General features: G+C 41.9%; 2 protein-coding genes across 2 annotated transcripts in view; one reads left to right on the forward strand and one right to left on the reverse strand.

Annotated features, from left to right (window-relative positions):
- Positions 1-21,195, forward strand: part of LOC6566357 (high affinity cGMP-specific 3',5'-cyclic phosphodiesterase 9A) — a 49,573-nt gene extending 28,378 nt beyond the window's left edge. Inside the window, exons 4-11 of the mRNA XM_032738879.2 lie at positions 2,659-2,984; positions 9,626-9,777; positions 9,851-9,958; positions 18,374-18,500; positions 18,590-18,885; positions 18,984-19,422; positions 19,813-20,235; positions 20,497-21,195. Of these exons, the coding sequence (XP_032594770.1) occupies positions 2,659-2,984; positions 9,626-9,777; positions 9,851-9,958; positions 18,374-18,500; positions 18,590-18,885; positions 18,984-19,422; positions 19,813-20,235; positions 20,497-21,195 (2,570 nt within the window). The remainder of the gene's footprint in view (positions 1-2,658; positions 2,985-9,625; positions 9,778-9,850; positions 9,959-18,373; positions 18,501-18,589; positions 18,886-18,983; positions 19,423-19,812; positions 20,236-20,496) is intronic.
- Positions 13,345-15,575, reverse strand: LOC6566358 (neprilysin-3). The gene has a single exon (XM_001992053.2). It carries the CDS (start codon positions 15,566-15,568, stop codon positions 13,433-13,435), a length of 2,136 nt encoding a protein of 711 aa, XP_001992089.1. The 5' UTR covers positions 15,569-15,575; the 3' UTR covers positions 13,345-13,432.
- Positions 21,196-21,467: the final 272 nt, after the last annotated feature.

The raw sequence follows: 21,467 nt of genomic DNA on the forward strand, positions 1-21,467 counted from the left end.
GACAACACAAAACTTGATCTGCATTTGGATTCCGAGAACTTGTATTCCAAATTTGAAGAGTCTGGCTTTTATCTAAGATCTCGAAGATCGGCTTGTTCAGATAGACAAACGGACATAGTTAAGTGGACCCTGCCATTGATTTTGATCAGGAATATACATATATATACTTAATGGAGACCGAGATGCTTCCTTCTGCCTGTTATCCACTTTTGCACTTTTTTACATTGGTCTTGACTACCTCAACAATTTTTTGAGTGTACCAATAGTCGCTCTCTCCGTCTCTCTCTCTCTCTCTTCCTCTCTCCCTTCACACTCTCCTTTTGCCAGCTGTCAGCATTTTATTTTCTTTGTGCATCAAAAGCAGCAATTTTAATCAAATTATCATTCTTGATTATGTTTCTGCCTATGTTCTGATGGTTTGAGAACACAGCCAAGCGAGGGGTGTGATGGCGTGGGGGTTCGGGGGGAAACTTACCAAGACGAATCAGTTTTGGAATTTACACACACGCACACGGTAGTCGCCCAACCCACCAATAACAATAACAACAACTATTTTGATCGAGCTGCCGCAGGCCAAATAATGTCACAGCAGCAATTTAACAATTGAAGATATTTTCAAGAGACTCTTATCAGATTGCTGTGCAACTGACACTGAAGGTTAATAAATTACTCACAAAACACACACACACACACACACACACACACACACGCACACACACACACACGCACACACAGAGGCACATTCATTCAGATATGCACATAAACTTGCAATAGAATATGTCGATTGCATTTGGTATTTAATTGGTTACCGAGAGTTTTGTGTTAATGTCATTGCTTGTCTTATAAATGAAATACAGCAACCACTAATATAATTGAAGTAACAAGCACATAAGGCAAAAACCATATCAAATATCAAATACCAAAATATGGAGAACAAAAATATCCCCAAAATATATTCGAATATTTTATTTTTGAGCATTAGGATTACTAAATATATAATCCTAAACATCACGTTACGAAATGGCTTTCTACACTTATTTATTATTGTTTTTGTTATTTTTTTTGATTTGGTCTCATCACGGTAGTAATTAATTAAAACAAGTTGGGACAAATCAAAAAATGTTTTAGGAGTTCTGCTGAAGTGTGTTTTTATGAAAGAAGAATGAATGTGTGGACTATTTTATGGCAACAACGATATCATATCATATTTGCCTTAATAGACTATTTTTTTAAGTGCATTTCCATGACTGGTAGGCCACAATTCGTAGTTATTTCTTATACATTGCCAATGAATGCTTGATAAGACTTAGATCTGACGATTGTAATTTATAGCATTGCCAAATATTTTATACATTTATTTATTTAAATATATTGATCAATGAAGGGGTGGACTGTGGACTGCTTGCACCTAATGCATTGGCCCCACTTCACAATTAGAAAATCAAATCGCATTTAATCGTTCCTCAAATTTATTTGTGGCAACCATTTCAAAGAACTCGTTTTCTAAGCTCTAAATTGTTGCTGTCCATAAAATAAGCATGGCATCGAATCGAAACTCTCTGGGCCTAACGTGTGTCGTCTAACCAACGAGACAAGCGACCACAACGAGTTGCATGTGGTTACTGATTGGATTGGTAACGTTGCCACATGTGGCATAGGGCGTTGTGACACTTGAGTCTTGTTAGCGTTTTTGGCAAACGCAAATTGACAGGCGAATTGCGAATTCGCACAGCAATCGCAATTTGTCGGATGAAGTCCGTCAAGTAACTAGGAGCAACAGATCGACAGTACAGCTGACGTACAACGGCAGATACACACACACACCTACACACACACAGTTGTTGTTGTTGTTACTGTTGTTTCAGTTGTTTCATTTGGTCAGTGAAGCGTGTGGCCCGATTGAAAATTTAATTTCCCGCTTCTGGCAGCGAGTTACAGAGACGACAAGCACACACAAACAATGAGTGGGAGTGGGAGAGGAGACCATGAGTCTGTGTGTGTGAGAGAGAGAGAGAGAGAAAGAGAGAGAGAGAGAGAGAGAGAGAGAGAGATAGAAAGTACCTGCTGCTATGGGGCAGTGTATTTCCGTCATGTCAACGTTTGCTGTTCCGTTTCACTTTTCACTGGACTTCGATTTGGTTTTGCTTGCTACACTTTCCCCATCTCTCAGTCTGTCTCTCTCAGTCTGTCTCTCTCTCTCTCTCTCTCTCTCTCTCTCTCTCAGTCTGTCTCTCTCTCTCTGTCGCTCTCTGTCTGTGCCTTGTTTATGGCTTCTCATTTGCAATAATCCAAATTGCCAGGACTACCAGTTCGACTTCCCAGCTGTATTTCCTGTTTCAATTTACTGATTTATTTATTGCCAGCGTCGTCAACAACAACACAACAGCAACACCAACTTGATAATTTCCGTTCCGTGAATATTTTTTATATTCTTCTTTTCTGTTTAATGATGATGACGCCGACGTATCTGTATCCGCAACTAAATCTATATCTATATCTTATATAATTTGCATCTCGCTCTTACACCTTGTTCACTTCATCTGCGTCTCTTCAATGATTATGTATAATTGTATCATATATATATATTTATATATGCATATTTGTTGCGATATTTAACTAATTTGCTGCTCGCTTTCCGATATTTGTGTCAACTTGCAGGTTTGTCCAATCGGCCATTGGGCCCGCCACATCGCAAGAGCAGTCTACCAAAGCATCAGGAGGTGAAGCGTCACTTCCTCGAAATTTGTGATACCAACTTCTCGGATGAGGTCAAGGCGGCCCTGCGTCTGCCCGCCTTCGATTCATATGAGTGGGGCGACGCGGATGTCATACACCTAATGCAGACCATGTTCCTTGAGCTCGGCTTCATTGAGAAGTTCAGCATACCCATCGATACGCTGCGCGAGTGGCTCTACGAGGTCTACAAGCACTACAACGAGGTGCCATTTCACAATTTTCGACATTGCTTCTGTGTCGCTCAAATGGTGAGTTCTACTTTATAGTACAGTGATACTTCAACTCCACTCAAAATATAAACCTTTTCACTTGATATGCCTGCGCCTGCGATTCAAGACTCTTGCATTATGCAGCTAACAATTACTATAATTTCATGTAAATTTATGTTAACTGACAATACAATACAACACACACACACACAGACAATATAAGCACACACACACACACACACACACAGTTGAGCATTACACCTAGCTGTTTGTGTTTGGAATGTCCTTTGGGCATCCTTTGAGTCCCCTAACTGCAATTTGAATTGCTTATGTACAATATACAAAATACCATATATATATATATATATATATATAATAAGTGTAGGCTATAAAGTGTAGCCTATAAAGGATGACCATGCACAATCAATATCATCTCTCTCTCTCTCTCGCTCGCTCTCTTGCACTCTCTCTCTCGCTCTCACACTCTATGCGAGTAGCATAACAATAGGCGCCCAGTAGTATGCAACAGAAAACGCCAAGAGGCAAACATGTGTATGTGTGTGTGTGTGTGTGTATACTTATATATAGATAGCAAAAGAATCTACCCACACACGCACACACACATACACCTACACCCAGATGGCCAAGAAATGTGGAGGGAAAATAGCTAAAGAAAGCGCATAACAACTTCTTCAACATTTAAAAATAGCAACAATTTCGGAGTCCCAGAAATGGAAACACCAACATTTGAAACAACAGCAACTGGCAGACAGAGACAGAGACAGAGACAAACAGACAGGCAGACAGACAGACAACTAGACGGACTGGCCACTCACAGAAATACCAAAAAAATAAAACACTCACCAAAAAAAGGCAGAAAAAAAGAAAGAAAAGAACGATAGCCGCATCTTAAATACACTTACTTTTCTTAAACACTGATTTCAATTGAGGTTTATTAATTTTTATATAAGCTTAAAGTATATTGAATCGATCCTGTCATAATTATTGTCTGTGTAAAATCTGATGATTGTCCTCATGATGCGAATGTCAAAAATATTATATAATACTTTTTAACAACACTTAATGCTATTGCGCCAAACATCAACGAATTTTGGTTACGAATTTGTTCCAAATGAACTGTGGATATTTATAAACAAAATTACGATTATTAGTTCTCGTAAATGATACTCAAAAAAGTGTTGAACTTCGATTCGGAATCTGCTTAAAAAATAGTCAAGTTTGGTAGAGCGCAATTGGTACGTTTACCGTACCGTCTGCTATATAGTAAGATGAATCCTTGCTTCAAATGACACAGCAAAAGTAAGCATGTTCTGCATGTGCAAGGGTAAGCAGTGCGCCCAATAAGCGACCAGCTGCTGTTGCTGCAACAACAACGACAAAACATAACCCAGCCAAAAAATAAGAAAAAAAGGATGTGCGAAATGAAAGAAGAAAGAGATGAAACAGAAACAGAAGCAGAAGCAGAAGCAGAAGCATAAGGCGAAGCTGAAAAAGAAGCAAGCAAACCGACTGCGACCCACTTAGAAGCTTTCAAGTGCCAACGAAGCATTTTTCCCAGCCGAGTTTTTAACCTACATTTTTGGCAAATGAAAGTTGCTGCCTTATACTACTTCCGCAAAAGTATATATATACATATACATATATATATATACATATATATATATATAGAGAGTATATAGTTGTTGTGCTCAATATTTAATTATTAACTTGCTGTTAGTTGTTGGCCTGCTGAGTTTTTAATGTCGTTGTTAAATCGTTTCAAAAGAAACTATTAACAGATTATTTAAATAACAATCGATAGAGCACATTGTTGTTAAGTCTACTTAGTGATTGTGCATTAATAATTAACATGCATGTAAATATAAAATAAATTAATATATATATTATGGGTTGGTAAGCAGCCATTAAAAGCATGCAAATGCAGTCGACCTTAATTTCAAGCGAGTCGTCAACTTTGAATACAACAAATAAAATAAAATAAAATAAAATAAAATAAAATAATGTAAGCACTGAGTTTTGCACTGTTGTCGTAACGCATTGTGGCTGTATTGTCTATGGGCGAGGAAACGAAACTTTCACAAATATATTTCAAGTTGACAACAATGGCCAACAGTGGGCGCTGATGGGTGTGGCACATTGTGACAAATAGTCAAAAAATTGTCAGACAACAACAAAAAAAAGTTCACAACAAAATGAGCAAAGAGAAGCAGCTGCAATTGTTGGTTATGTGGCAAGTGAACACAAAAAATGGCTGCAATTCCATAGACTAGGGCTTTCAACTAAGGAACTAACAACTTGAATCAGCACTCCGATCCATTCGCACTATATATATATATATATATATATATATACGCATACACTACAAATGCACAATGCGTGCACCAATAAGCGACAGCAGCAGCAATTGTTCTTGTTGCCGCTGTTGTGATTGCTGCTGCTGCCTTTACTATCAACAGCAATAGCAACAGGCAGCAGGCAACAGGCAACAACAATGGCTGCACGCTATCGATAAGTGCGACCAATCGATAACTATATGTATATATATATATATATATATATATGTATGTATATTCAAAATATACTCAACGCTTTCGCTGAAACTAAAAACCAACTGGAGAATGCCACACTAGTAGATACCCTATCTCTGGCACTACAATGTGTAAACGTGCTAATTTCTTGGCCATAAACATGACACTCAATGAGAATAATAAACAATTCCGCTTGCCAAGAAAACGATTTTATAATGTTGTTCACACTGATTTCATTCAATTTGGTTATTAATATTATGCGACTCAATATTATATATATAAATCGGCTGCTGATTAGCTTAAGTGCTCTCAGCACTTGGCTTGCCCTTAAAACAGATAACGAAATTTGAAGAAATTAACATTATTTATTGTTATCTCTGGCAAGCTTCTGTATTGAACACTTTTTGAGCTCACTCTTGATGCCATTTAGTATTGACTCCATATGCCCACGACAGAATATACACTGCTGAACTTCTCTCTCCAAATTTTAGTCTTAGTCTCCACATTTTAGTCTTATTTTTTGATTGCCTTATCGATGCACTCTCTTTTTCTCACTCCTCTCACATCTCGTTGTCACCAAAAAAAAAGAGCTTAAAAAGTTGCATTGCTCTTCATTCTGCTTGTTAAATATGTTTACATAGCTTTATAATTCCCTGTAAGCCCGTTTGTAATGTGTACAGGGTATAGGAATACATTCGAGAGAGGTATGTAAGAAACGTTTCTAAACTGAGATCAATTTTTGTTATAAATGTAACAAATAGTTAAATTAATGTATGGGAAAAGTATAATTAAATAATAATTATAAATAATAAATAGGAGTGACCAAGTTTGGTCCAGACGAAAGCAGAGATAATTATGTACATAAAAATAAGTGCATTGGAATGTACATCATTTGTACACCCGTTGAGCAACCCTCGCCACCGATTAGACTCGCTCTCTCTCTCTCTCACTCTCTCACTCTCTGTCTGTCTATCTAAGCTTCGAAATGGCCACTAGAGGACGAGGACAAGGACTCGGTCTGCATATAGCCCGATATATGCGATGGTGCGTATTTTACATTTCAATGGCCGACCATTTGCATAGGCAGGCAGGCACTCATGTATGTATAGCCCATGTAATTTCCTTTCTGCCCCCCCTCCAACTCACAGCCCCTGTCCTATATTTTTGTGTCTCTATGCCGGACAGAACACAGAATATAGCCTTTAAGCGGCTTTCGCTTTTGCCTTCCTGCCATCGACAACGCAATAAATAAAAAACAAAAAAAATATATGAAAAAAACAAACGAATACCGATTCCAAAATTGACGAACAAAACAAACAGCCACACAAAAAAAATGCACTTAAGAATACCCTGCATTTCTGCACGATTTCCAATAGTTGTCCAAGTTTTTTTTTAGAGTGTACCAATAGCTAAAAATAAGCTGGTAATGCGTAGTGAATTTATGGATAATTGGACAGGCTGTTGCGAGAATCGAGAAGTTCAGTAAGAAAAATGTTTTCTTTTATTTTTGCCAAACTCGTTTTTCATCATAACATATTTATTATATACAATAATATTCTTGATGCTGACTGAAGCTAAATTCATAAAATCTTTTTAATTTATGTTTTTCAAAAAGGTGTCAAACCGAAACGAATTTCGGTTCCGGTTCCGATACAAAAAGTGCAACGGTTCTGGTAAAGGGCCATAGACAACTAATATCGTTTCTCATAACTGGCACTTAAAAATTTAAAATTTCAGTTCTGAATTTCAATCGGTCAAACAGCGATTTCAGTTTGAGACCTTGTTGACAAGAGGATTGCGGCACTGTCGACGCTGAGGCTATTAATCGACAATTAAGAATGTGGCCGATGTATTCAGCAGGGTACTCACACACACACACACACATCAACACTCACACACACACACACACACACACACGTCAACACTCACACACACACACTCAGGTACCTTGTTTGCTGTTGTTCTTTGCCACGAAATGAGCAACACATTTTGTCAGGTTTTCATTAACAAGGTGCTGTTCGCCAGCTTGACTGTTGGTCCTGCGGCAAGTTGCAAGTTGCAGTTGATTTCCTGGGGGTGTTGACGTTTCTAAACTACTTTTTCCCGAACCGGTGCCAAGAAAACGGGGGGCGTGGGCTGGAGGATTGAAGGGGTAGGGGTTGTGTTTAAGTTCCTCCTTGCTAGTTGACTTGACAATGAATTTAGATAAACTTGCGAAATTCGGAATGCAAACAGCATTCGCATTTGCATAAATTTATAGCACTAAACCACAATGCTTACCAAAACCACCTCACCTTCTCCGTCCACCCCTCGCTACTCCAACATTATACACTTTGCCCCTAGTTTCTTTAGAGATTTTGCACTCGGAGAATGCCGCCAACGATGACGACCAAAGTTGTGCAGCAACTTTAACGAGCCCTCAAGCCAGATCGAAACCAACTGCATTCCCAACCAAATCCAACCCCACCCCACCCGTGGCAGTGCCACTACCTCAATAGCAATAGATTCATCCCCCCCCCCCACCCCCCTTCCCTTTTCCACCGTGGGTATGTGCAAGTTTGGTGCGCAGCAAAGCGCAGAGCAAACTTTATGCTACTTTTGTACTTCAAAAAGCTTAAATTGAACACTTTTGAAAGTCCTTAAGGGTCCCACACTCTCTCTCTCCCTCTCCCCCTCTCTCTCTTTCTCTCTCTCTCTCTCTTACCTTACTCCAATTATATTTGCAGCAGCAACGTCTTGGCGGGGGAGGTGCGGGTGTGGGATGGTTATAGTTACTGCTGGTAATTGCAAAGGTTTCGCTGCCGTTTTGCATGCAGACAAATTAAGTTGCTTTCAACTTTTTACCTTTAGTTAAAACATTGCCGTATACCGAAACTTGATGCCACACCTCATCTCTCCACACCACACCCCGCCACCCCCCCCCTCCCCTCTGATACAAAAACACATTCCGACCTTTTGCTGCTGCTGCTGCCAGAGCTGATGGCCACGCTTAAGCATCCAATGCGATTTGGCTTAATAGTTAGCAACATTAAAAGTGCTCTCTGTCTCTCTCTCTCTCTCTCTCTCTCTCTCTCTCGCTCGCTGTCTCCTTTCTTAGCAGCATTGTTTAAGTTACTATTGAGAAAGCCCCCCATCTCCTGCCCCTCTCCTCTGCTGCACGCCCGAACAACAATCAGCGCAGACACTTCATTTAATTAGCCAAATTGAGAGACAATCTCAGATACAGCTAAATGGACCGAAAGAGAATAACAAAAAGAAAGACAGAAAGAGCAAAACAGTGAGCAAGAAAGAGGGAAGAGCACTGGGGGGTGGGGGGAGAGATGGGGTTGACAGTTTGAACAATTGGCCGAAGAATTTCTCGTCTTAGGTGTTGGCAAATAAATTGCTCTGTGTGTGTGTGTGTGTGTGTGTGTGTGTGTGTGTGTGTGTGTGTGTGTGTGTGTGTGTGAAGTGCAGTTGACAGCACTTCAAGCATTCAGTCTAGAGAATTGTACTCATCACCAGCAGTTAATGTGGAATAGACAGTTAAAGCTGTACAGAATGCTTGACTGCCAGATACCCATTGATAAAATTACAAGCTTAAACTGCAATATTCAGTTCATGTTATGAGTCTAAAGGACTAAAGGGTATACGGGAGTTGTCCAACAGTATTAAACAGACAGAAGGATGCATCTGCAATCTACAATCATAAAACTTATATATTCTTGATCAGGATGAGGATCAGCCGCTGCGTCGATTTAGCCAAGTCCGTCTGTCTGAATTTGAAATGTCAATTTTGGTAGACCAAAAATTGATTACATTTTAACGATAACATTCCGCGTCTCGCGATTATCGATATCAATAAAAACTGCAATGTTGAAGTAATTTCGATCATCTAGTAAAGAAAGATCGGTTATGAAACTAGAGATAATATATGCAGCGAATTAGCACAGCACAGCAAAAAATATCTAAAAAAAAATTTGGGTGTAGGGTATCTTCTTGTCGAGCTCTCTCGACTAGTGCTTCCTTAGCTATTTAATGAAGAATTTCTACATGAAATTCGATCAACAATCGATGGTCAACTCTTTGATATATGTATTTATTATTATGTTTAGTTTAATAATGATGTGTGTTTTAAATGGATTCTTGCAGATGTATGCTATAACACGTGAAGCGAATTTATTGAGTCGCCTGGGCGATCTAGAATGTTTGATATTGCTGGTGTCCTGCATTTGCCACGACCTCGATCATCCTGGCTATAACAACATATATCAGATCAATGCACGCACCGAACTGGCGCTCAGGTATGAATTCTCTTTCTAACTTATATTTGACTATATTGTATGTATATAAATGGCTTTCATATTTATTATGTAGATATAATGACATCTCGCCGCTGGAGAATCATCATTGCTCGATTGCATTCCGCTTGCTGGAGCATCCCGAGTGCAATATATTCAAGAACTTTAACCGGGAAACATTCAAGTGAGTAGATTAATCACCGACATCAATTCTACACAGAGTGCTTTAAGTGAATTCGGTTCACAATTCGACAAACCCATTAAAAAAATCATTTTAAAATCATTTTAATAATGTTTTGCCTTAAAAAAAAAAATACTTGAATTAAATGTTAATTGCATTGTAAAATAATCGCTTACCTGTTTCGAATTATCAATTTTTATTTGACTTGTATATATGCGATCTATTGAATTATGATTGAATTATTTGCCTGTGGCAAGAATTTCACACATGTTTCATTAATAATGAAAACCAACTTGAAACTTGGACTAGGACTATGCTGAAATTGAAGGGCATAGTTTGTGTTTATTCCCTGTGTGGGACAACAGCAACTGCAACAACAAAGTGGGGCGTAGACAGCACTTTAAGCAGCGTTGTCAAACGGGTTTGGTTTCGGTGTCTGTTACGGTTTCCGATTCGGACTCGGATTCGGCTTGTGCCTCGGCTCGGCTGAGGTTCGTGTTCAGGTTTTGGTTCGTGTGCAGATTGGGGTTGGCATTTGGGGTCTGGTGTTGCTGTTACTGTTGGTGTTGGTGTTGGCGTTGGGGTTGGGGTTGGGGTTGAGATTGGCTGCCATTTAATTGGCAAGATTGCTCGGCGCTATTTTATGCGCGGCACGTACAAAATGATGTTGCATTAAACGGCACACAGCCCGCTGGCCTCTAATTAACACCCAACACTTGCAATCGCTACAGCTCCAGCTACATCTACACCTACCCGTATCACTACCCCTGCCACTACCCCTGCCACTATCCGTACTCCCTGTCTATCCCCGTGTCAGGCAGCCGTATCGATTTGGTGCAAGAGAAAACCCCATTTAAAGAGTTGTCCTTGCACTTTCACTGCTGCAATTGCTGCCACTGGACTCTATCCTTTGTCCTTTGTCCTTTGTCGTCTGTCCAAGCACTAACGACCCAAGAGTCGGGTTGAAATCAACAGGCAAATAAACAACAACAACAACAACTACATTAGAACAAAATGAAGCAGCAGAAGATTAGTACAAGGGGGAGTACAAATATATTTAATGCCAACAAATTGAGGACAAACTGTTTTTGTTTTGAAATCAGGCTTTGGCCATGCTTAAAAAGGATACAAAATACGCTGTTTAATGCATTTCAGTTGCACACATCTATTAAGTCTACTCCGACAATTTAAGCTGTAAATTATTACTTATAATTGGAAACGCTCCCTTTGAATTCAACACTGAATGCATTTATTGTCTCAACTGACAAGCTAATCTAAATGGCAAAGGAAAATTGCTGTAAATTCCAAGAATCAACTTGATCGAACAGCAAATTAGGCTTCCTGGAAAAGTGTTGCGCAGCTCAGCTAATTTGCGATTTACATTTTACATGTTTTTTAGAGTCTCTGTATTATTTTATTTAAGCCATAACGAGTATCAATCTGTTGCCTTTATGATGAATTTACTTTATTTTTATGGCATAAAGATGTGTACAGATATATGTACATGTGTGCCTGAAGCATAGTTTCTGTATTTATTTCAAAATTTCGCAAAAACATTAATTACGTGGATTAGCTGAGGGAAATATATTTTATTTTTCTTCTTTTTCTTCTGTTTTTTTTTTATTTTTATATTTTTTACTTGGAATTTCTCGCACACGTAGGATGTTCAAATGGCTGAAGCGCCATCAGTCTGCCATCATTATTCGTAGCATCATGCCCACCATTATCTTCATCATCGTCATCATCATCATCATCATCATCATCATCAGGGTAGTATGCCCCAGAGACAAACCACACACCCCAGGCCCACTTGATGTTACATCCCATCCCATCCCATCCCATCCCATTCCATTCCCAGCCGACCCACGTTGGGCGCCTTCACGATGTTTTGCTGCCAAGTTTGCGTGCATAAACTGCTGCAACACTTTTGGGAGTTTTTGATGGCGAAACTTGCCACATGCACAATATGCTTGTAAATGTGTTGCACCAACAACAACCGAAAACAACAACAACAATAACAGCCGTCAAAGTGGCAAGAAGTTGCCAAAAACGTTGCCACACGATACTCACTCTATTTCTCCCCCTCTCTCTCTCTCTCTCTCTCTCTCTCTCTCTCTCTGTCTTGCTCTGCCTGCTTGTGCTTGTCTAAGCGTGCATAAACAAGCATGCAATACATGCATACACATACACATATACACACACACACAAATACACATATATATACACAGAGAAAAATAATACAGTTGCCAAGGTTGCAGATTCTGGACATTTTTCAAAAACATTTTTGTTCTACTTCTGAAATAATCGCTTGCTCGCTTAAATCTCACATTTCAGTTCTCAAATGAATAACCAAAGAGCTTAAACTTATTTAAAGCACAAAAATGCTTAAATAAAGTATTTCTTACTTGATTTATAAAATGTTCTTCAATAGATAACATGACAACACCAAAATCAGAAGATTTTCTCTTTGGTTTTTTCTGTGTATGTTTGTGTGGGTTCTTTCAACTATGCAACAATGTTGCCACAAGTAATCGGCAGTTGAGAAACGACTGTCAAAATTGTGATGCTTATTACAGCAGTGCTCCGGCCTCAAATGCCATTTATCAGCATTGAAACGTTCAAATGTGCTTAGTCACAATATGTGGCCGCTTTGCAACACTAAATGGCTTGCGTTGTCCTCTTGGAGGCGATAACAGTTTAAACACTCCTTCAGTTGAATGGTAGGCTGAAAATAAGTAAACAAATTCAACGGCCTTCAGTAATTTATCGATAAAAGTCACGATCCAAATTAGCAGAGCAGAAATTCATGAAAGAAATGATCCCATAATCACTTTGACTTCTACTTAACTACTATATTCAATGCTGGAAATTCTAGTAAAAGTTATACCCTCTAAAAGTGTTCCTTGCTGTGGGTCAAATCTTGCCAGAGCCAAAAGTTCATCGACTTTATAAGCAGTGTTTTTTTTGATCAATTTCACGGTTTTCATTTAAAATGTGAACGTCTTTCAACTTGCACAAATTATACTTGAACTAAGCATTTGAAGTTTCATTGCGAATTTACTTAAATTTAAGCAATATTGCCTCGCTTAATAAACAGACATCAATCTTGCCTGTGACGAGCTTATTTAATGTCTTTCATGTCCACTTCAGCTAACAGCAGTCTGTAAGTGTGTGTGTGTGAGTGTGTGGCACAAGCAGACAATGATGCCTCGCCTCAAACAATTACACGCAACAGTTTGCATTTTCATTTGAATTTTATATTACTTTCGAGTATTTGCTAACTTTCACAACTTTGCCAATAAAAATATAATATTTAAGTTTTTAAAGAAACTTTTTCTTTAACAAACTTTACTGATTGATATATACATATTTATATATACATATATATATATATATATATATATATAAATTTGAGTTATCGTTAGATGGATTCGATTGCTGTTATTCTCTGTTCCGCTCTCCCTCGATCAGTCCACATTACCAGATGCGACACTTGTCCGGCGGATGCATCATGCTGCCCGCCTTGCACTGAAAGGCTTCGGCAAATTCGGGAAAATTACCGATCACATTGTTGACTCTCTCCTGATGCGATGCATGCTGTTGCGGTTGCTCTACTTTGCTGCTGCTGCTGCTGCTAGTGGAACGTGCCGCAACGTTGTTGCCACACCAATTCTGTGCGAATGCCACAAAAAATGGACGCATCGCAGAAGACTGACTCTCATTAGCATTATTATGATTTGTTGACTGCTGCAACTGCCTAAATGCATCATAGGCCAGACGCAATCCCTCGCTATCGGCAATATTCTCATTGATGGTCAGTGTGGCATTGTTGTAGCGTGCCCCCAAATAGCAGCCGGCACGCAAACCAAATCGAATGATCGCCCGCGGCGGCCACTGGCCACCGGCAATGTGGCCGCCATCATCATAGTTGATGCCATCATAGTCAAAGCCATGGATCAGCTCGTGTCCCAGCATATAGCCAAATCCGCCCAGCAGACGTGCAGCTGCCTCCTCATCCAGTTCAGCCAGTGTTGTTCCTCCTCCTACTCCACCTTCTCCGAGTCGAGTTGGCAACAGGGGCGGACGCAGCAAACCCAATGGTAATTCAATTGCATTCAACTTGAGCCTATAGTAAACATTCACATCCAGCGCTCCCAGTGCATGTTGCACACTGCTACCACTTGTGCCGCACGGCAGTTGCAAACAGTCCAAAGCCGATTGAAATTGTGCCACAGACTGTGCCTCTGATAGATTCAACAGATACGTATCGTAACTCGGCTCCGGCTGCTGTTGCTGCTGTTGCTGCTGTTGCTGCTGTTGGTGCTGTTGCTGCTGTTGGTGCTGTTGCTGCTGTTGCTCTTCCTCTTCTTTGGATAGGATGCCGGGTGGCATGAGGAGTCGCATTGCGTGCAACTTTTGCAAGGCGAGCGTTTTTGTTGCCGCATCGTTTTCGAATATGGGCGTTGTATTCAACAGTCGCTCGAATTGTAATTTGATCGAATCGAATAGTTGCCGTATCTGTTGCTGGTGTCGCATTAAATAGGTGGCTGCTGCCGCATTGCTGCCATGCTGCAGCCGCAGCAGTAGCTCAGTCAGTTGCTGTGGCTGCAGCGAGTTCAGCTGTTGCAAGCAATGCTCGCGTTGTACACTCAATGTGGTATCCTCGTGCAAATTCAGCTCAAAGTGGGCGGGCAGCTGCAACAGCAGCCAAGTGGACACAACAAGTGGATCAGCGGTATGCAACAGACGCTCCATTGCCACCAGATAAGCGGTATCTGCCACAAGCATTAGCTGCAACGTATATTTATCGCCCAGCAATTGACGAAAGTACGCGTTCAGCTGCAGCTGTGGCAATTGCTGTGACAGCTGTTGCAACGTCAACGGCTTGTGCAACACGTGCCGTGTCGCCATCGTTGCCGGCAACAGATTCTGCAGCGAGCGCTCAAAGCTCACCAGGCGTGCGGCAAGTGCGGCAGCGCGTCGCACCCGCAAACCCAACTCAAGCAGCAGATATTTGAGATAGCGCTGATAGAGAAACTCGCTCTCCTCGCTGCTGCCCAACAGCTCAAAGCTGGGTGGCAGCAGATAGAAGATGTTCTGCTCCCCCGCCTGCCAATTGGGTTGCACCAGCAGCCGCCACAGGCCATCGGCGCCAAGGCGACGCACTGCCGCATTGCCACGCGCCCAATCGAACTGCTTGCTGGCATTGTCGATCAGCGGCCAATTTGGCGATTGTTGCATCAATGCGTCCATATAAACCTGCAACGATTGACGGCCACTCATGCAGCTGTTGTAGAAGGAGTTTAGTTGCTGCTGCTGCTGTTGTTGCTGCTGTTCCTCTGCAGCACCGCTTGCCTCAAAGTGTTGCACGAGCAGCTGTTTATTCAACGCACGCATCTCCGTTCGCCGATCGTGTGCCCCCAGCGAGCGCAGCTGATAGCTCACATACCAATTGCCGCAAGCGTAATCGTGAAAATTGTCGCATGGCGATTTTGTTGCATCTATCGCATCCATTGCATCAATGCCAAGGCCAGTGTGCCACAAGCCGGCCCCGCCGTGGCAGCCACCACTGCTGAGTAGCAGCAGCGCCAGCCACTTTAGAATATTATTCATTTTCGGCACGTTTCGTAGACTCAACTGAAACTGACAACATCAAGTCGAGCCAATCTGAGCTGAGCTGACCTGTGTCCAAGTACACTGAGCAAAACAAAACAACATCAAATCTAAAAAGACTTATAACAAAAATAACACAAATAAGCCAAACATGTTATATAAAATTGATGTAATTAATTGATGTAAGCACTTACTTAGTTGTGCAAAAAGTACTTACTTACGGATGACATTTCTTCAAATTGTCTGCCAAAAATAATCATGTGTTAATTGCAGAAAAGTCCCACGAAAGTTGTATAATTCAAATTGCAATCATTTCTTTTCCGAACCCATCAAATATTTGTACATCAAATTTTGCATATATTTTTATAAATGATTTAAACTATATTGAACGCTTAAGTCAGGTCTCTCAATCATCATTATTGGCCTTTCGTTTCGCTCAGTGCAGCTGATAAGCAACTGATAAAGCGCTGACTTTGAGCTTTAAGCAATGCCATAAGTCGAGCGATTTAGTTAGAAACGTTGATGGGCAAGGTTGTTGCTGCTATTATTGTTAAAATTCCAATCGTCAATATTCAATGACTATATACGATTAATATCATTATTATTCATTACTGACTGGTGCCTTAAATAACAACCTATAGCTTGTAGAAAATATTATTATTGTAGTTGCTGTTGTGTTGCGAGAGCAGGCCATAAAGTTTTTAAGATTGGCAGTAAAAACAATGCTATGCTTACGTTATCCTTAAGGCTGAGAACACATCGAATCGTACCATTTTTTAATATATCTCATTTTAATAGACACCAAACAATAATGAATGAGTATCGCAAGAATCTATGTATTAATACTTAACCGATTACCGTAAAGAAGTTTGAAAATATACAGACACTAATTCAATCTGTTCAAGAACAGATTATTACAATTTGGCACTAAATTGAAATTCAATTTGAAATTTTCATAATACATTTTAATTGAAAGCGTCTAAATCAGAATATAAACCAAATACTTAAAACAAAGAGCAGCACTTGTCAAAAGCCATCAAAGAACTCAAATAGATTAGCTAAAATAGTGCTAATTAAGACTGTGGAGGAAAGCAGCTAAGAAAATCTCTGTTAAAATTGCCAAGAGGGGTTAGGAGGGCGGTGGAAAGAGGGGAGGGGGGGTCAAGGAGGGGAGTTGGGTGTCAATAAGAAAATATAAAACTAAAGCAAAGGCGAAAGCGAAAACTTTACGGCGACAGCATCAAGTCGAGTGCATAAAACACGCTGCAATGTTAAGTTGAGTTGATCTGAAACGTTGGCAGGTGTTGAGAATCCAATGCAGCAACTCAAGTGGCATATCCCCCACCCCCTCTCTGCTTACCACTTTCTCTTCCAACCCCTCGCTGGGTGTGCAGCGTCAATGCCACTTGACACGACAAAATTCAATTTTCTGCTCGTATATAACACAAGTTTTCCACATTTTTTATTTTCATCTTCATCTCGCTCGCTAAAAAAGAAACGAATATAAACCGAATTGCAATTTAATATTTACGCGAAACGTATTCTCCGCTAAATCTATCCCCCCCCCCCCCCCCCACACTTCTTCACTCCCCTTTCAGTATGCTTTTCTATCATTCGCTGTCTGCTTTGAATGTCAAAACATATATATTTTTGCGCTTTCCTCTCGCACGTAAGCCAAAAACACTATGAAGACAAGAACGTGGCGTATACGCAATGTGCTACACGTATTAGTTGGGTGTGTGCTGCACACAACTCACATATGTCCCACAAATAAGCCCCGAGAACTTGTCGCAAGGCTAAGCATGTTTAAAGTATGTTTGTTGTCCGTGTTGCTGCATTTAAAATGTTTCCTTCTTAACAACAAATTTAAATGCCAATCCGGTTCTACTTCAAGTAGTCAATTTCATTTAGCGCATGCCATTTTTGGTTTCGTTTCCAATTGAACTGAAACAGAGAATTTTGAATCGGTTAATTTCAGTTGAGAGTTTCGGATCAGATTTGATTACCTGCTTTTAACCCATTGTGCATGAAGAAAAGATTAATTTTTGATTATTTGTATTGCAAGGGGCATTTCTATTATTATATCTCATTCAATCAATCATTCAACCAGTCAGTCAGTCATCAATCAGACTGATTGATTAATCAATTGGTCTGCCAGTCAGTCAGTGAGCCACTCTGTCAACATTAGTCTGTCAATCAGTCATCAGTCAGTCAATCAGTTCTATCAATTCTCAATTAGTATGTTAATCAGGCTGTCAATTAGTCTCTCTTAGGCAGTATATGAATTATTGTGTTAATCAGTCCGTCAATCAGTCAGTTAGCCGTCAAGCAGTCAATCAATTATCACCATCAATCAGTCACTCAGGCTATCACTCTGTATGTCAGTGAGTCTGTCAAGCACTCAATCAGTCTGTGAGTCAGTCACTCAACAGGTCAGTCTGTCAATCAGTCAACAGTCAGTCAATCAATTCTATCCATTATCGATTAGTCTGTTGATCAGTCTGTCAATTAATCCGTCAATTAGAATCTCTTAGGCAGTATATCAATTATTGTGTCAATCAGTCAGTTAGTCATCAATCAGTCAGTTAGTCATCAATCAGTCAATCAATTATCACCATCAATCAGTCACACAGTCTATCACCCTGTCTGTCAATGAGTCTGTCAAGCACTCAATCAGTCTGTGAGTCAGTCACTCAACAGGTCAGTCTGTCAATCAGTCTCTCTCGATTTGATGATATTTTGTTTGAATAATTTTCATCAGATCTTCTTGTTAATGATGATGTATTTATTTGCTTGTGCTTGCAGTAACATTCGGGAGGGCATCATCCGATGCATCCTGGCCACCGATATGGCTCGCCACAACGAGATCCTTACGCAGTTCATTGAGATAACGCCCACCTTCGACTACAACAATCGTGCGCACATCAATCTGGTAAGCAGGGCAGTTTAAGCACTGCTTATCTACAAACAGTCTCCATCATCTTCATCTTCTTCTATTTCTACTTCTAATTATGTTTATAGCTGTGCATGATCCTGATCAAGGTGGCGGACATTTCGAACGAGGCCAGGCCAATGGATGTTGCCGAGCCGTGGCTGGATCGGCTGCTGCAGGAGTTCTTTGCCCAGAGTGCCGCCGAGAAGTCTGAGGGATTGCCGGTGACGCCATTTATGGATCCCGATAAAGTTAGCAAGCCGGGCTCCCAGGTGCGATTCATTGGACTCGTCCTCTTGCCCCTCTTCGAGGCACTCGGCGAACTGGTACCGGAACTCACCGAATTGATCATTATACCCGTGCGCATTGCACTCGAGTATTACAGGTGAGTTATTTACAGCATTTCTGTTTGTTGCTGTACAGTCATCAGTCATATTGTCATCTCAACTACTCACTCCTATTCTGATCTGTGTGCTTTCGTAGGCGCCTCAACGATGCGCAGACAAAGACACGCAAATCTGTGGCAGATAGCAATACGTCTGCCACATCGGACAGCAACAGCGGCAACATGGACTCGAATGCTGCCCTGATCACAACGAGCAACAGCAATGCCGACAAACTGGACAAACAGCAGCCGGCATCCGGCGGACAGGGCCAACTAAGCGGCACAGGCGTTGGTGCTGGTGCAGCCGGCGGAGGAGGCGCAGGCGGAGCAGGATCTGCTGGCGGTGGAGGCGGAGGTAGCTCACCACAAATGGGGCGCTCCAGCTCCGGAATGAGCGGAAAGTCGCGTCGCAGCATCCCCTCCCAGAAGTCCGCATCGCGCACCTCCGTCGATGAGCCCGGTGGAATGGCCGCCGAGCTGCACGATCTGCCCGAGGGCAGTGAAAGCGGTGACTCCGAAACTGCCACAGAGGTTGATGTAAGTTTTCGGTTGCAACTTGCAGATTGCAACAATAAAACAAATCCACAGAAAGCATATAATCAAGTAGCGGAAGTAAGAAGACAGAAGCATCTCTCAGCCCATATTCTATATATATTCTTGATCAGAATCAAAAGCCTCTGCAAGAACTAGAGACTATAAATTTGGAATACCCTACATGTATCGAGTTTATTTCGTTTTATCTATAACCTATCCCGCTTTTAAAGATTTCTAATCGGGCATGGATAATATGATAATCTGTTCAAATTTCATTAATATCAGTTAAGAAGTTATAGATGAGGGTATCGAGCTGGTCGAGCTCTCTGCGCTAAAACATTCTTGTATCCTGATTAATTATTAATTGTTGTGACATATCTGTTTAATTGCCAGGTGGCTGAGATGACATCCAAGTTCAAAGTGGACACCGAGGGCTGCAGCAATCGGAGTAAATCATCGCACTCGACCTCAAGGAAATCGTCGAGGGAGAAGCGCCCCTCAATGATTGGCGAACTGTGCAGCAGCGGGGGCGGACAGCGGATGCGCAGCTCGTATGGCAACATTGGTCAGACTGGCTACCATCCGAATCGTTGCCACTTTGGGAGCAATCGGGCCGTCAGCCTGGACCAGTACAGCACCAACAATCGGCGACTGTCCGACGGACTGCCCCAGGTCATCTCCGACAGCAATGTCTTCTATGGGCGACCGACGCAGGCGCATGCCGCTGGCGATTTGAATATGAATGTGAATCAGGCGGCGCCCGTTGTGCAACAGCCGCACTTGCAGCACCAGCATCAACAGCAGCAGCAACAACAGCAGCAGCAACAGCAGCAGCAGCCAGCACATATGCTGCTGCTATTGCCAGCAACAACAACAACAGCGACAACAACAACAGCAGCAACAGCAACACCAGCAGCAGCAGCAACAGCAACAACAGCAACGGTTGCTAATGCAGCCACTTCGAATGGGAATATATCGCCCACGCTCAATCAGACCAGCAATGGTAGCGCAACGGCAGCAACTGTTGTTGCAACGAATGCACAACAGCAGCAGCAGCAACAGCAGCAGCAGCAGCAGCAGCAACAGCAGCAGCAGCAGCCGGGTGGCAGCAGCACCAGCACCAGCAACTCTTGGAAGTCACGTTGGCGTCAATTCTCTGATTATTTAAGCTTTAGCTTTGACAAGAGCAACAAACGTTTTGGCAGCACACGCAGCAGTCCATCGTGTGGCACACGTGGTGGCAACAACAATGCCGCCAACAACATGGCCGAGAATGCTGATGATGCGGATATTGCTGGCTCAGCAGCAGCAATGTGTTGCAGCAACATTTCGAATAGTCTACCCTCACCGGGCGTTATCCAAATGCAGGTGGGCATAACTAGCACCGGTGGTGGCATTGGCGGTGGCGTAGGCGGTGCCGGAGGCGAGGGCATGGCTCGATTGCGTGCTTATAGCCTGGATGTGCCCAGCAATCGGCATACATCATACCCATACTCGTCGGGCGACAGTAGCAGCCGTTGCGGCAACATGAGCAACAACAGCAACAATACGCTGCACAGCAGCAGCGGCGGCATCGTTGCCACACGCATTGGCAGTACTGAAGATGGTTCCAGCAACCCAACAGCAACTGTTGCTGGTGCTGGTGCTGGTGCTTCTGCTATAACAGCTGAAGGCGTTACGGCTGCTGCTGCGGCTCCAGCATTGCTGGTGCCGAGTTTTAGCGGTGAGCTGGGCGTGGGCAGTGTCTCCTTGTCGGAGACGGCGCCAAAGATTTGACAAGAGGCGAGCTCCGATACGACGACCAACAATAGCAACAACACAAACACTAACAATTCAATGTGCAATCAGGCCATATTTCATTCAGCCGAAGCGGAGGCGATTATCAATGACAGCGATAACGATAACGATTCGGATGGCGATGGCAGCGATGCAGATGCACTGCACCAGGACACATCCAGCTGCGAGATGTCCTCAATGTCAATGACCGTTTGGTCAGCCATTGGCCATCGGCTCAATGCGCTCGTCTGTCATTGCTGTGAACGGAAATT

The sequence above is a fragment of the Drosophila grimshawi genome, unplaced genomic scaffold (genome assembly GCF_018153295.1).
Source record: "Drosophila grimshawi isolate 15287-2541.00 unplaced genomic scaffold, ASM1815329v1 contig_848, whole genome shotgun sequence".
NCBI classification, from domain to species: domain Eukaryota; kingdom Metazoa; phylum Arthropoda; class Insecta; order Diptera; family Drosophilidae; genus Drosophila; species Drosophila grimshawi.

Bases quoted from the DNA above. Each gene is read 5' to 3' on its own strand.
- LOC6566358 (XM_001992053.2), bottom strand. From the start codon at position 15,568: ATGAATAATATTCTAAAGTGGCTGGCGCTGCTGCTACTCAGCAGTGGT.